Source organism: Hippopotamus amphibius, chromosome 5 (assembly GCF_030028045.1).
Source record: "Hippopotamus amphibius kiboko isolate mHipAmp2 chromosome 5, mHipAmp2.hap2, whole genome shotgun sequence".
NCBI lineage: Eukaryota > Metazoa > Chordata > Mammalia > Artiodactyla > Hippopotamidae > Hippopotamus > Hippopotamus amphibius.
Genome location: NC_080190.1, coordinates 32,230,453 through 32,246,694, shown reverse-complemented (window position 1 = coordinate 32,246,694; position 16,242 = coordinate 32,230,453). Strand labels below are relative to the sequence as shown.

The window sequence follows — 16,242 nt, the reverse complement described above, 5'->3', positions numbered from 1 at the left end:
TTGTATTAGACAAAACAATCACACAATATAAGAGTATAAGGACAAGCAGTTTTATAATAAAAGGGAAGGGTGATCCCTACCTCACGTCATACACAAAAAATAAATTCCAGACAGAAAAAAGACCTAAATATGAAAAGCCAAACTTTTTTAAAATTAATTTTACTGGAGTATAGTTACTTTACAATGTTGCATTAGTTTCTGCTGTACAGCAAAGTGAATCAGTTATACATCTACATATGGCCACTCTTTTTTAGATTCCCTTCAGAAAAGCCAAAGTTTAAAAAGGATAAATTAATGAGGCAGAGAAAAGCTTTCTTAAACATGACATAAAAAGTATAATCCACAAAGAAAAGAGTGAAACATTTAGCTACATTAAAATTTTAAATGTCTGTTCAACAAATGACATTATAAACAAAGTTATTAAAAAATGAAGTCACAGTGCCTCTGGAGAGAGGAACTGGATGAAAGAACACGAGTGGGAGAGAAATTTTTCACTGTATGCTTTTTTGTATTTTCTGGATTTTTAACTCATGTGAACATAGTGCCCATTCATAACAAATAAATAAATAACAAATAAATCTAAAATTTTTTAAAGTAATAATAAGACAAGCCATAATCTGAAAAAAAAAATTGTTATACATATAAAAGGATTAGTATTCAGAATTTATCAATATACCTAAAATTTATAAGAAAAATACACTCAAAGAAAATTAGTCAAAAGACATATCCAAGTAATTCATAGAAGAGGGGACTAAATGACTAATAAACATGAAAAGAATCTTAACTTCAAAAGTTATCAGGGTAAAGCAAATTGAAAAATGGTATCTTTCCCATCTATCATTTTGGTATAAACTATCAGATTCAGCTGATATCTTCTTATTCTTAGTTTTCTAAGGGTTATTTATTTATTATCATGAGTCTGTGCTTAATTTTATCAAAATTTTTTGATAATCATATAATTTTTCTCCTTGATTTTGTTTATGTAGTGAATGACACTAATATTAAATCAACTGAGCATTTCTAGAATAAACCCAATATTGTAATGATATATTATCACTTTCATATATTGCTGAATTTGGTTTGCTAATAGTTTGTTTAGGTTTCTCCACATATGTTCATAAGTGAGATTACCATGGAATTGTCCTTTCTTATACTATCTTCATTAGGTTTTATATCAAGGTTGTGTTGGCCTTACAAAGTGAGTTGAGGACTGTGTCCTATTTTTCTGTTTTCCAGAAAAGTTTATGTGTTATTTCTTCTTTAAATGTTTGATGGAATTGGCTGATGAAGCCATCTGGACTTAAAGAGTTTTCTCTGTAAGGTTTTTAATTATATATATTCAATTTATTTTGTGTTACAGAACTATTCAAATTTTCCATTTCTTCTTGTATTAATTTTGGCAAGTTGTATATTTCTAGAGAGTTGTCTACTTCACATAAATTTTCAAACTTTACTGGCATAAACTTGTTTATGATATCCTCTTAGGAACTGTTTAATGTGTCCAGGTTCCATAGTGATGTCTTCCTCCTTGTTCCTGATACTTGTAATTTATGTTGTCTCTCTTTTTTTAGTTTATGAATCTTATTAGAGGTTTATCAATTTTTATTAGCTGTGTCAAGGTTCTAGCTTTTGGTTTTGCTGAATTCCTCTGTTACATGTTTGTTGTTTATTTCACTAACTTCTGCTCTTATCTTTATTACTTCCTTTCTTCTTTACTGGATTCAGGATAAGGTGGCTCTGCAAATCAGTGGGGAACGAATGACCTTTTCACTAAATGGTGCTGGGACACATGGACATATATGGGGGAAAAATGAAAACTGACACATGTCACTATACACAAATCAACTCCAGGTGAATTATAGATCTAAAGGTGAACAACATACAATGAGCCTATTAGAAGGTAATACAGAAGAATATATTATTGAACTCAGGGTGGGGAAATAATTTTTAAATAACACATAAAAATATTAACCACAAAGAAAAAGACCAATACATTTGACTTCATTAAAATAAGAACTTGTGTTGGACTTCCGCAGTGGCACAGTGGTTAAGAATCCACGCACCAATGCACGTGGTTCAATCCCTGGTCCGGGAAGATCCCACATGCTACCAAGCAACTAAGCCTGTGCGTCACAATTACTGAGCCTGCAGTCTAGAGCCCGAGAGCCACAACAACTGAGTCTGTGTGCCACAACTACTGAAGCCCACGCGCCTACAGCCCATGCTCCACAACAAGAGAAGCCTCCACAACAAAGAGTAGCCCCTCTTGCTGCAAACTAGAGAAAGCCCATGAGCAGCAATGAAGACCCAATGCAGCCAATAAATAAATTAATTAATTATTTTTTTTAAATAGGAGCTTGTGTTAATCAAAAGACACTATTAAGAAAGTGAAAAAGACAGGCACAGAGTGGGAAAATATATCTACAATATATATGGCAAAAAAAGGCTCATATTCTGAATATATGTAGACGTCATACAAATCAATAAGAAAAAATAAACAACCCAATAGAAAAACAAGCATAAGATTTCAATAAAATCGCATCTAAAAAACTATTCAATATCATTAGACATCAAGGAACTGCAAATTAAAAAACAATAACATACTATTATCCAACAGAATGGCTAAAATTAAAGAGATGGACAATACCAAGGATTAGAGAAAATAAAGTAACTCTTTTATATAGATAGTGGGGCTGTAAATTTGTACAACCATTTTGGAAAACTGTTTGGTCTTATCTACTAAAGTTGAACCAGTATACTCCATGAGTAGCAATTCTAAAACATGCCTAACATGTGTAGCCACGTGTGCACCAAAAACCCCAAACAAGGATGTTCATTGATACATTAACTTCTAAACAGCCAAAACTGGAAGCAAAATGTCCAGCAGAATGGTTTAAAAAATGTGACATATATAACGCAGATTTTACAGCAAAGAAAATGGACAAACTCCAGTTACAGACGCCATCATGAATGAATCTCACAGACAATGTTGAGCAAAAGATGCCTCTCTGTCTCTCTCTCACCCATACACACACAACTACTTACTCTATAATGCTATTTATATCAAATTTTAAAAACAGACAAAAAATATAGTGTTTAGAGATACAGTCTCCGACTTACAATGGTTCAGCTTAAGATTTTTCAGCTTTATGATGGTGTGGAAGCAATATGCATTCAGTAGAAACCATACTTCAAATTCTGAATTTTGATCTTTCTGGGCTAGCGATATGTAGTACCATACCCTCTCCTGATGCTGGGCAGCAACCATTCTGCACCCATACAACCATTCCGCTTTTTCACTTTCATTGAAGTATTCAGTAAACTACATGAGATATTCAACACTTTATTACAAAATAGGTTTGGATTAAGTGATTCTGACCAATTACAAGCTAATGTAAGTGGTCTGAGCATGTTTAAGGTAGGCTAGGCTAAGCTATCATGTTCAGTAGGTTAGGTGTGTTAAATGCATTTTTGACTCCATCAACGGGGATATGTGTATAAAAACAGATGATTGAACTTGGTGTACCCCCCAAAAAATAATTAATTAATTAATTAATTTAAAAAAATGCATTTTTGACTCCATCATAAATCAAGGAAGATCTGTACTTGCTTAAGTGGCAAAATTGTAAAGAGAAGCAAAGATGTATTTACCATTTAGGATAATGGTTACCTTTGGGGTTAGTGATTATGAGGAGGCCAGAGGGCATAAGGGGAGTTTCTAGGGTGCAAGCACTGTTTTCGTGATAAAGCATTAAGCTGTGGAGAAAGGGGAGTGATTCATTTGAAGTAAATATGGAAAATGTTTAGATTTGTTGAAGCTGGTGTTGAAAGAGTATTGATTATATTATTATTTGTATGTATAACCAAAATCCATCATGGCAAATTTTTTTAAGAAACCAAGTAGTTTTGACCTAAATCTTGCTACAACTTGATGAAAATATCATAGAAAATCAAACACAGTATATACTAAAGGTTAAATTCCTCATCATAAAGGTATTTGAACAGATGTCTAGAACCAGGAGAAATAGTAGTAAAGTATACAGGCATGCAGAGATAGAAGGACTCCAGTAGGTAAATGCATATACTAAGCAACTATCCGGATGAGTAACACAGGCAATACCTACCGCTCAAAAAGGATATTTTTTATTACCTATAGTCTGCAATGATTACTTTTACCACTAGATGGACCTCTACATGTAAAGTGATATGCTTAGTGAAAGGACTGGAAACAAAATCCACAGCTGAAAAATCAACTACATAAAAATGCAATGCAAGTGCTTTTGAGGCATTTTGAACCCATGAATCTGCAAAATTCCGGGGGGGGGACCTGTATCCTGCAGGTGTATCTTTTGGCTGACTACTACCAAAACTGCATACCCACAAAACTAAATGCTTCCTCCCTAGTGAATTGCTTAACTTGATTTGTTTGTTCTCCAAGAACCACAATCTTGGCAACATCTATCAAAACATGAGCTATATTTAAAGTTGTCTAAACCTGATTTACCACCGCGAGAGAAGTATGCACTTTCTTACTACTTTTTCAACCTCTGGCTCTGAAACATGGCTTTAAATGTATCACTTTATTGGAGAGCTGTTAGATATGAATACATACAAATATTAAAGAAGAAGCTATTATTCTTCCCTTTTTCCACATGCCAAAGTTAAATTGGTATTATGAAAGCTGCACATAAAAAGAAAGAATAAAAACAGGCCCCATGTGTCCAAGGTGGCAGGTTTTTTATAGCAGAAACAAAGTTGATAAGTAGTACCACAGTTTTTCAGGAAATAATATCCAATTTCTTAACAAAAACTTTGAAACACTTACATCCCAAGGTCTGCCCTTATGAGTAGCTGTCGAAGGTTTTGTAATATGGACCTCTTATCACTAATTTAGACCCCAATCTTCTACAAAAATATATTTGGCCCCTATATTTGATCCCAACTTGAACTAATTTCAGACCAGTAGAAAACTTGATCTGAATTAAAGTGGCAGATGAAGGAACTCCTGATTGCTTACCCTCTTAACCTAAACATTCTGGAAACGAGATCAAGATTTTGCCCTATGAAATGACAATGGAAAGTTCTCAGTCTAGAAGTCTAATTATTCTTCCTCCAAGCACCAATAACACAAGGTTATTAATATATAATTAACTTGTCAATTTTTATGCCTTTGGGTGTCACAAGAATTGTTATTAATTCTGTTGCTGCCATCTCCCTTATTTTTTCTCCCCCAGGCTGGAGTACAATTGGAAGAAGGTTTACTTGTATTAGAAAAGTAACATCAAAATTCCCAATTTATTTTGAGAAAATTCTACAGAATGCTTCACGGACAATACAGTGTCTCTCTTATCATTGTCTAAAAGCTGTTTACCCCTCAAAAAAGTATAGTCAAAGCTTCAGGAGACTCTCTTCCTACAGACTTAATGCCATGAGCCTCGGGCAATTAAAACCAAAGTATTTCTACCTATGATCAGATTAGGTTCCAAAAGGCTACTTCTAAATCCACTTGTTCCAAAGTCCAGAGTGATATTAATACTATCCAAGAGACAACTAATGCTTTTGCTATGGCATATGACCTGTTCATATCTATACAACTTCACATATTAAAAATTCTTCAGAGCTTTAATCTCTTAGTCAGTGTTCTACAAACCTAATCGTAAATCTCTTCATCAACTAGCTTAAGAGGGTGAATTGCTTTTCTGAGGCAGATGTTATCCAAACAAGATATCACAGTCACTCACATGTCATTTAAATTCAAACTAACTGTGACCTACTGAGTGCTTTATAATTTTAAGAAATTGTAAAGTTTCATGTAACAGGAACAAGAAACTAAACTAAGTCTCTGGCGTCCAGAAGCTTAAAATTCACTAAACACTACAAGATGCTATTTTATTTTCCACTATCTCTATTTTCAAAAATACAAGTGGTCAATTACAGGTGCAATTAGCACATGGGCACCTAGAAGTCCCCATGAGATGACTCTGACAACTAGTTTGCAAAGAATTTTTCCTTTTTTTTTTTTTGAATGGTGGATTTTATTTATTTATTTATTTATACTTGGCTGCATTTTGGGTCTTTGTTGCTGTGCGTGGGCTTTTTTCTAGTTGTGGTGAGCACGAGCTACTCGTTGTTTCAGTGTGCGAGCTTCCCAGTGCAGTGGCTTCTCTTGTTGCGGGCCACAGGCTCTAGGCACGCAGGCTTCAGCAACTGCAGCATGCAGGCTCAGTAGTTGTGGCACATGGGCCCTACAGCACTCGGGCTACAGTAATTGCAGTGTGTAGGTTCAGTAGTTGTGGCACACAGGCTTATTTGCTCCACAGCATGTGGGATCTTCCCGGCCCAGGTATGGAACCCACGTCCCTTGCATTGGCAGGTGGATTCTTAACCACTACGCCACCAGGGAAGTCCCTGCAAACAATTTTTCTTTTATTGCATTTACACATACATTTAAGTCTTTTAAGTGTCATTATTTTCAAGAGATCTTTGAGCATTTGCTAAAACTCCTTTGAAATTAGTAGCAATTATGAGACTTTTTTCACTGTAGTAAATCTTAAGCAAGCACCACTTTAGGGAAACTCAATACACTTTCCCACTCAGCACCCTGAATGACACCAACTGTTGAGATGATGTGATATTGAAATGAAATTTTTAAAATTTAAATATTCCAATTTCTTTTGAAAATTTATTTCTTAACATCTAAAAAGAACCTATTGTGTCAGTTAAAATATGTATACTTTAATAAATTTAGGCTTTATCCTCTGTACAATCTTGATACACATACCCTGGATTCAAATTTTCAATGAAAGTTTAACACAATGACATAAGTGTATGTTTGACATTGGTGTACTTATTTTTAATATTTAAAAGCCATGTTTATTTGATGAAAAACACAGATTGAAAAATGACTGATCTCTTGCTTAGGGTCATCCTAACAAATGAAGCAGATTGAACAGCAGATCTAATTAAGGAGAGCCTGGTCACAAGGAAAGCTGCCATAAAATGAACTGAACGAAAGAAAAAAAATAATGTAGACCTTGTTACTTGAGTGAAGAAACTATTATTGCAACCAATGGAGGGATTGCAGGGACTCCAAAATTCAGAAAACTTTAAAATGATAAATGGACTTAAGCATACAAAAGCTAGCCATATTCCAAAGGGCTTATTATAGTGCATGTAGTGTTCTCTGATTAAAGTTTGATTTTCTTAGAGAGAAGAAAGTATTTGATGATAACATCAAGAATATTACTAAATAATATTGCTGTACACTTTCCTGGTTTCTCATAGTCCCCTTATTGTTAGTTTCCTGTTATTTGGTGAGTTTTTCTTTAGTGTCATTGTTGTTACTTACTTGGTTTTATCTTTGTAATTGTGTTCAGCATAAACACAGCATAAAGTGAAGAACTTCATTATATAATCCCAATGTCATTCTTTAGTTACAGTTCCTAAATTAATAAGGTTCTCTCCCTCCCCAAACGTACAATTAAAACACACATAACAATTGTAGCTGTCATAGGGCATGTGACTACAAATTTAATATTAAGAACTATGTGGTTTCTATATTTCATTCATAAATTTTTTTTCTCTTTTCATTGATACCGATAGAACCCAACTGAGACATCTTTATCTCTAGTCAGATGACATATTATTTTAAAGCATGTCAAACAATGTTCTACTTCTTTACTATAACACATTTCAGAGACTTGGACAAAGATCAACCAAACCATTTTAATTTTCTATGGTGAAAAATGAGCAGAGCAAAAAAAGAAAATTGGGATCATAAATCAGGAACATTTTTGAAATGGATGTAGCTTTATATGGTATGTTGGACAATATTTTCTGTTGAAGTGGGGAAAGTTTATCTGTTATAGCTTGGCTCAGATTATTACTGTATTTTGCAACCTTACTGAGTCCCAAGAAACTTGTTTCATGCTATGTAATATACCCTGGTCAGTAAGCAAAAGAAATAAGGCCCAAACTTAATCAAATTTATATGCCTAATTTATATACCTTTAAAGGAAACATCTCATTTTCATACTCATGAGTATACACAATATTTTAATTACACATTAACTTTTCAAAAGCTTAAGGGTTAATAAATAGTACAGAATAACAAAACTCATTTGACAGGAGACTGAATTTTCTTGATTCTGTTTTATTCTTGCAATAACAAAAAACTGGTGTCTAGCTTTCAGGTAATAGTTCAGCTCGACAAATCATCTATATTTAATTTCATAAGTGATGTTGTTATTTATGTTTTCATCTGATTATCTTAAAAGCTATGGCTTTATACAGTGTTATAGTTTGATACTAACACATTTCCTATTATAAAATGTACCGTCATTAACTTGCTCCATATTTAACTAATTATTTATAAGGTAGATCACAAAACTTGTGAGCTTCTGCCAAACTCGCATTTTTTTTACCCATCATTATAATTTTATACTTAATTACAGAAAAGAACAATTTTTCTTGTTTTCCTACAAGATTTTAAGTAGTAGCTAAAGACTAACACAAAAGATGACATGAGATCATTAACTGCCAAATGCATGGTACAGACAATGAAGGCTCTAAGAATAGATTTAGGAGAGAATCTTTCACCCTTATACAAGAGTTGAGATTGAAGGTAGGTCTTAAAGATGAGAAGGGTTTGACAGTGGAAAGAAAAAACAAAAAAGAAAAGTAGTACTTACTTAAAAGGCTTTTTTTTTTTTTTTTTTTTTAGTAGGTTTTCGTTTGTTTGGTTTGTATATTTTTGGGTTTTTTTTTTCTTTTTGGCTGTGAGCGGGCTCTCTCCAGTTGCAGCAAGCAGAGGGCCACTCTTCGTTGCAGTGTGCAGGCTTCTCATTGCAGTGGCATTTCGTGTTGCGGAGCAGGGACTCCAGGCACGCAGGCCCAACAGTTGTGGCTCACGGGCTCTAGCGCATAGGCTCAGCAGTTTTGACACACGGGCTCAGCTGCTCCGCGGTATGTGGGATCCTCCCGGACCAGGGATGGAATCCATGTCCCCTGCACTGGCAGGCGGACTCGCAACCACTGCGCCACCAGGGAAGTCCCTAGTAGGTTTTTAAGAAACATAAAATGCTTTCTCCACACAGTAGTGGCAAGACCTTTTCAAAACACAGCTTTAAACAAAGGAGGGTGTACAGAAAAGTTATGAAATTGGGTATAGTGGACAACAGTTGTTCAAGCGACCCAACATCTGTTTTCCCCTATTTTCCTTTGACCAATAACCTCTTCCGATCTTTCAATCTATGTGGTTTGGTGGGCTGACCCTACGCCTTGGCCACCAGAGTGAGCATATGACCCAAGCTTACCTCATCAAAACATTCTATCCTCATTGATTCAAACAAAGGCCTGCAAGTCAAATCTGGACAAAAAGACTCAATTCCAAGATTCTTTCTAGATGCTAAGATTGCTAAATGGATAGAAGACAGAAGCTGTTGATGGTCCATTACTGCTGCCTTTTGTGAAGAATCTGCTCTCTTATTAAGCAAATACAAGTTCAGATCTAAGCAAAAAGCTGATGCCTAGGACATTGTTTGAGATTTGAGATCTTCAATACAGATTAAGCTGTGCTTGATCTATCCCCTGAACTTTTTTTCTTGAGCTAATCATTTTGCTTAAGCTAGTTTGTTTCCGTCACATATAACTGAAAGAATCCTAATATAAATGTGTAAAACTGTCTACCCATAATATGAATCTGAGCCCTCCTTTCCGTAACTCCACCTCCAGGGGACTGAACAGTCATCTTGAGTACTCTGCCTCCCTACCTCCTCCTTTGGGAAGCCTCTGTTCTCCAAGATCACGTCTTGCAGGGTTCATCACCACTGCCTCCAAAGCCTGCCCCTGTGGCTGAGGCTGGCAGCCTCTACTAGTAGTCACCCTCTCTTCTCCATATTTTCCTTTTTACATTTTTGTCTTTTCTCTTGCTTTTCTCCCTTCCATACCATTCTTCCAATGCTTCCTAGATTTTCACAAGCCAGTCTTGGTTTTTCTTACAAATTTGAACTTCTGTTCAGCCAAATCACAGCACACCGTGTGCAGCCTTTGGTTCTTCAACTGAACTCATTTCAGCCATTTTCACTGTTCCACATTATTCAAAGATTCTTTAAAAAAAAATCATAAAACTTCCAACCTGGGGACTTCCTAGTTGGTGCGGTGGATAAGAATCCGCCTGCCAATGCAGGGGACACGGGTTCAATCCCTGCTCCAGGAAGATACCACATGCCACGGAGCAACTAAGCCTGTGTGCCACTACTATTGAGCCTGTGCTCTAGAGCCCGTGAGCCACAGCTATTGAACCCATGTGCCTCAACTACTGAAGCCCACACACCTAGAGCCCATGCTCTGCAACAGAAGCCAACGCAATGAGAAGCCCACACACTGCAGTGAAGAGAAGCCCCACTCACCACAACTAGAGAAAGCCTGTGTGCAGCAATGAAGACCCAATGCAGCTAATAAATAAATAAATTTATTAAAAAAAAAAAAACTTCCAAGCTTAATGCTGTGTTATGCCAAATTTAAAGCTAAATTCTGGGTAAGAGGGTATTACTCTAACTGATAATTATAACTAAACACTATCCTAGTTCAAAAGATTCATGTGTAATACCCAATCCTAGAACAAGACCCCCCCCAAAAAAAATTACAGTACATTAGACCTTGGCAGAAATGTAGTAACTCTTTTAAAATTGTATATGAGGGTGAGTCAAAAATTATCCGCACTCTGGCTGTAGAATTTATTTTAACTAACTTTTAGAAAAGACAAATACAAAATTTTTCGACATAATCTCCTTGCTTTTCAATACACTTCATCCATCTGTCAACAATCTTTCATATTCCCTCATTAAAAAATGTTTTAGGCTGAGCTGCAAGCCACAAATGCACCGCTGTCTTTACTTCTTCATCAGAATGCATATAGACTTTTACAAGCTTACACACAAATAAGTTTGTCAGAGCAAATTTAAGCACCAGTCGCCTTCCTGTCCTCTGACTTTGTTTCTGTCCCTCCTTATTCATTCAGATCCTACACACCACCTCATACTTTTCTATAGAATAGACTTCTGTAGTGTTACAGTAAGGGAAGCTAGGAACTTGGAGATAAGATGATTCTCCACGTGCCAGTTATCAGTTTACTGCCTCTCACCCATCATTGCCTCTGCAAAAATGGAGCGGGAGCCTTTTAAGTGTATTTCCTTTTCCAGCTGGCACAATGTTAGGCATTATGAATTAAGAACACTGCAGAGGGGCTTCCTAGGTGGCACAATGGTTAAGAACCCGCCTGCCAATGCAGGGGACACGGATTCGAGCCCTGTTCCAGGAAGGTACCACATGCCACAGAGCAACTAAGCCCATGTGCCACAACTATTGAGCCTGTGCTTTAGAGCCTGTGAGCCACAACTATTGATCCCATGTGCCGCAACTACTGAAGCCCACATGCCTAGAGCCCGTGCTCCGCAACAAGAGAAGCCACGGCAGTGAGGAGTCTGCACATCGCAACAAAGAGTAGCCCCTGCTCGCCACAACTAGAGAAAGCCCGCGTGCAGCAACAAAGACCCAACACAGCCAATAAATAAATAAACAAACAAACAAATAAATTTATAAAAAAAAAAGAATACTGCAGAGACAGTGTAGGAGGCAGGGCTTTTCCCTTCCAGGTTCCAGGCTGCTCATCTAAGGCAAGCTCCTACAGCGTGCACAGCTTCTCCTGATGGACTCCAGTTTACAGCAGTCAACAGCACCCACAAGCCAGTTGCTTCCCCCCAAGACACCTCCCTATGAACAGCTTTCCACAGTATCCTAAAGAGTGGATTTCTGGCAGTTTCCATAAGGTGAATTTCCAACAAGTTCCATTACAATAATTTCTGTGCCATTCTGTGAGCCACAGCCATGCCTTCTCCAACAAGGTGGGAACTCTGCCCCAGGGTACCTCTTCTTAGCACATTCTATCTCAGCCTTAAGGATTATAGTGGATTCTTTTCTTTTTTTCAGTTTTATCAAGCTATAATTTGCAGACAAAATTATAAGATATTTAAAGTGTACAATAAGATGACTTGATATACATATGATATATATAGCTGATTCTGATTTCTCCTATTTGTATATACTTTAGAGATTTGTTTACTTCTTATTAGCCAATCCCTTGTTACTCCAATCCCCTGTTATAATCAATAATTCTTTATATTAAACTTTCTTTGTTCAAATTACTGTATAGTTACTGTGTCCTAGTTGAACCCTGACTGATACATCAGGTAAAACTAGCAAAACATAAGCACAAAATAGATGGGCTCTGGCATTTTTAGAAACAACCCATTCTAAAAGATGGTTAATTAAAATGTAATTAAAAGGTAATTAAAAGGTAGCCAGAGGGTATCTTCAGGAAGAAAGTAATGATAAGTGCTAATTTAAAAAAAAGAAGAAGAAAGCAATAATCTAACCAATCAACTGTAATGTGTCTCTTTCAAGGATAAAATGGGACAACCTGACATATGTATCTGGTATATTCTTTTTTTTTTTTAATTGAAGTATACAGTACTTGATTTACAATGCTTCAGGTATACAGCAAAGTGATTTAGTTATACAGACACACACACACACACACATACACTCTTTTTCAGATTCTTCTCCATTACAGGTTATTAGAAGATATTGAAGATAGTTCCCTGTGTTATACAGTAGGTCCTTGTTGTTTATCTACTTTATTTATATTAGTGTGTATCTGTTAATCCCAAACTCCTAATTTATCTCTCCCCCCATCTTGTCCCCACCTTTCCCCTTTGGTAACCATAAGTTTGTTTTCTGTCTATGAGTCTATTTCTGTTCTGTAAATAAGTTTATTTATATTCTTCATGCAAATTACCTAATTGCCTTTATTAACTGGCTTGTGAGACTGAACAGAGTCAGTCCCCAAACCCATCTAACAGATAAAATAGTTTCTGGACTTGCAATAACAAAAAAGACTGCCACTCTCTGAGGACCTGCCACACAACCACCCAGCAACCTCCTTCTTAAACACTGTTTAATCTCACAAACTCTACAGCTAAAGATTAGAGGCAAAGAAAGGTAGGCCACTGACCAGTTTATACAGATTAACTTTAAAATTCTATTTTCTTCTTCCCCTCTCCACCAAGATTGGCCTTGTCTACAAATATAATGGTCAAACTCTCTAAGCCAGATAACTGATAAAAAAGTAAAAAAAAAAAAGATTCAGATTCAAGAAAGACCCCTGAATAATCTATTCCTCATTACTGTTCATAGAATTTGACAGCACAAATAAAAAACTCGATTCAGGGAGTTCCCTGGTGGTCCAGTGGTTAGGACTCAGCGCTCTCACGGCCATGGTCCCAGGTTCAATCCCTGGTTAGGGAACAAGATCCTGCAAGCCTCACAGTTCGGCCAAAAACAAACAAACAAAACAAAACAAAAACCTGGATTCAGACATTTAAACCATGTTTCCCACTTGTACAAGTGAGAACAGACAATTCTTCCTAAGATCAATAGGTTCCATCTATCACTTAGTTTCTCTTTTACAATATGAACAGTTTCAGGTTCAGATAAGATTCTGTGAATACCTATTGATCACGTAACTAATACTATCGCCCAAAATTTAAATTCAGACAGCAACATCCTTTAAAGAAATTAAAACTATTCCTGCTACAGAATGGTATTTTGTCTTCAGATTTTCATAACAATTCAAGATTTTAGAGCAGGCTGAGGGATGCTCTAATCAATCTTATCAATCCCCTGTATGGTTTCTGGGCAAAAAAAACGATCAACCATTTATAGGCAGCTCCAAGAGGGGAAAAGCCTTCCCTATAAAATATTAAATAACACATTCAACCACTCCCATCTCTGCTAAGGAAGGAGTCCAGTGCCCACTCACAAACCTATCTTTCCAAGATTTGGAATCTCCTATTCAGTACAAACAGCACCAACAGACACCAACCCAAAATGTTTTACTGATTTACACTGGGGGAAATGTAAATAAGCTCAGTCCACTGGATTCTAATATACATTTACTCAAGACAACTAAGGTCTCAAAGCTGGGGTAAGACCACCTGGAAATTCTTTCTAGGAAAAGCTAAATTTCACTCTGCCTGCTTAGGAGAAAACACTGTAAAAATAATGATTTCCTAAACTGCACATCCGTCTGATCTGTTCTCTAGTTGTTCTACTAGTAAAAAGAAAACCTACTACATATGGAGTGGTTATTATCTACTAGGCTCAGCGCTAAGAGCTTTAAAAGGATTGTCTGATTTAATCCTGATATTCTCTGGAATAGACATCATTATGTCCATTTACAGATGAAGACACTGAAACTGAGAAAATTTTAAAATCGGCCCAATGAGACTTTCCTGGTGCCGCAGTGGTTAAGAATCCACCTGCCAATGCAAGGGACAAAGGTTCAATTTCTGGTCCAGAAAGATCTCACATACCAAGGAGCAACTAAGCCCATTCGCCACAACTACTGAAGCCTGCATGCCTAGAGCCCCTCCACAACAAGAGAAGCCACCGCTTGCCACAACTAGAGAAAGCCTGCGCACAGCAACGAAGACCCAACACAGCCAAAATATACATAAAATTAAAATAAAGGATAAAAATAAACATTGGCCCAAGTATTTTATTCTTTTTGATGCTACTGTAAATATGACTCTTTTCCTAATTTCCTTTTCAGATAGGTCATTCTTAGTGTATAGAAACACAACTGACTTTTGTATGTTGATTTTGTATCCTGCAACTTAAACTTGTTTATTCGTTCTAACAGTTTTTTTGTTAGCATCTTAAGGGTTTTCTATATATAAAATCATGTTGTCTGCAAACAGGGATAATTTTACTTCTTCCTTTTTTACTTAGATACCTCTTTATTTCTTTTTCTTGCCTAATTGCTCTGGCTAGGCTTCCACTACTATGTTGAACAGAAGTGGCAAGAGTGGGCGTCCTTGCCTTGTTCCTGATCACAGTGGATATCACCTCACACCTGTCAGGATGGCTATGACAAAAAGCAAAAAATAAGAACAAAAGACAAGTGTTGGTGAGGATGGGGAGAAATTGGGATGTTGTACACTGTTGGTAGGAAAGCAAAATAGGGCAGTGCTATAGCAAATAGTATGGAGGTTCCTCAGAAAAATTAAAAATAGAATCACCATATGATCCAGCAATCTCACTTCTGTGTATTTACCCAAAAGCGTTGAAATTAAGATCTCAAAGAATTATTAGCACTCTCGTGTTCACTGAGGCACGATTAACAATAGCCAAGATGTGGAAACAACGTAAATGTCCATTGACAGATAAGCAAAATGTAGTATATACACAGAATGGAATATTACTCGCCTTTAAAAAAGAAAATTATGCAATATGTGACAGCATGGATGAAGGACATTATACTAACTGAAATAAGCCAGTTACAAAAAGACAAATGATTCCATTTACATGAGGTATTCACTTACATGAGGTATCTAGAATAGTCAAATTCACAAAAATTAAAGAGTGGAATGGGGGTTGTCAGCGGCTGGAAGAGGAGGAACAGGGAGTTACTAATTAACTGTTAAGCAAAATGAATAAGCTCTGGAGATCTGCTGTACAGCACTGTACCTAGGAGTCAACAGTAATTACTGCACTCTTAAAATTGTACCAACGGAGTAGATCTCATGTTAAGTGTTTTCACTACAAAAAAAATTTTTAAATATTTAACTGACCCAAGGACTCAAATCCATTTCTAACTGACACTCAAATCTGTGCTCGGACTTAACCACATAAACTGCCTCGGAAGAGATTAAAGAGTACTGACAGCGTTCTCTCCCAGCGCTGCGCGACGCTGGGGAGTTCGCGTAACTGCTCTGGGTTTGAGTTTCCTCACCATCAAGATGAGTCTCAGCGCAAAGGCAGGCAGCGCTGCCAGCACCAACTGGTCGGTTTGCAGCCAACGCTGCTAGTGGACCTCCCATGGGCATCAGCAGGACCAAGCGGGTGCCCGGCTGGAGCCCAGCGCCAGAGCCGGGCCACCGAGCCTCAGCCCCCGCAGGCGAGAAGGCGAGAAACGCCGTGGGAGAGAGGAACAAAGCCCGGCCCCGCTGGGTCACCGTGACCCAAGGGAAAGGCATCAGTATGACCAGCCCACAGTCTCGTTTCCTAAGCAGCTGGACCAAGAACTCGGCTCACCTCCGGCCAGATTCGCGGGCTGGCACCTCCCCTTCACTCTGCGCCTCAGCCGCCATCTTAGTCAGCAATCTTCTTTCACCGCCCCCA

The 16,242-nt window shown here is 37.1% G+C and overlaps 1 protein-coding gene across 2 annotated transcripts in view; it reads right to left on the bottom strand.

Annotated features, from left to right (window-relative positions):
- Positions 1 to 16,242, bottom strand: part of ARHGAP19 (Rho GTPase activating protein 19) — a 55,604-nt gene extending 39,362 nt beyond the window's left edge. For both annotated transcript variants that reach the window (XM_057735497.1, XM_057735495.1), the window contains exon 1: positions 16,156 to 16,242. In XM_057735497.1, the coding sequence (XP_057591480.1) occupies positions 16,156 to 16,211 (56 nt within the window). In that variant the 5' untranslated portion in view covers positions 16,212 to 16,242. The remainder of the gene's footprint in view (positions 1 to 16,155) is intronic.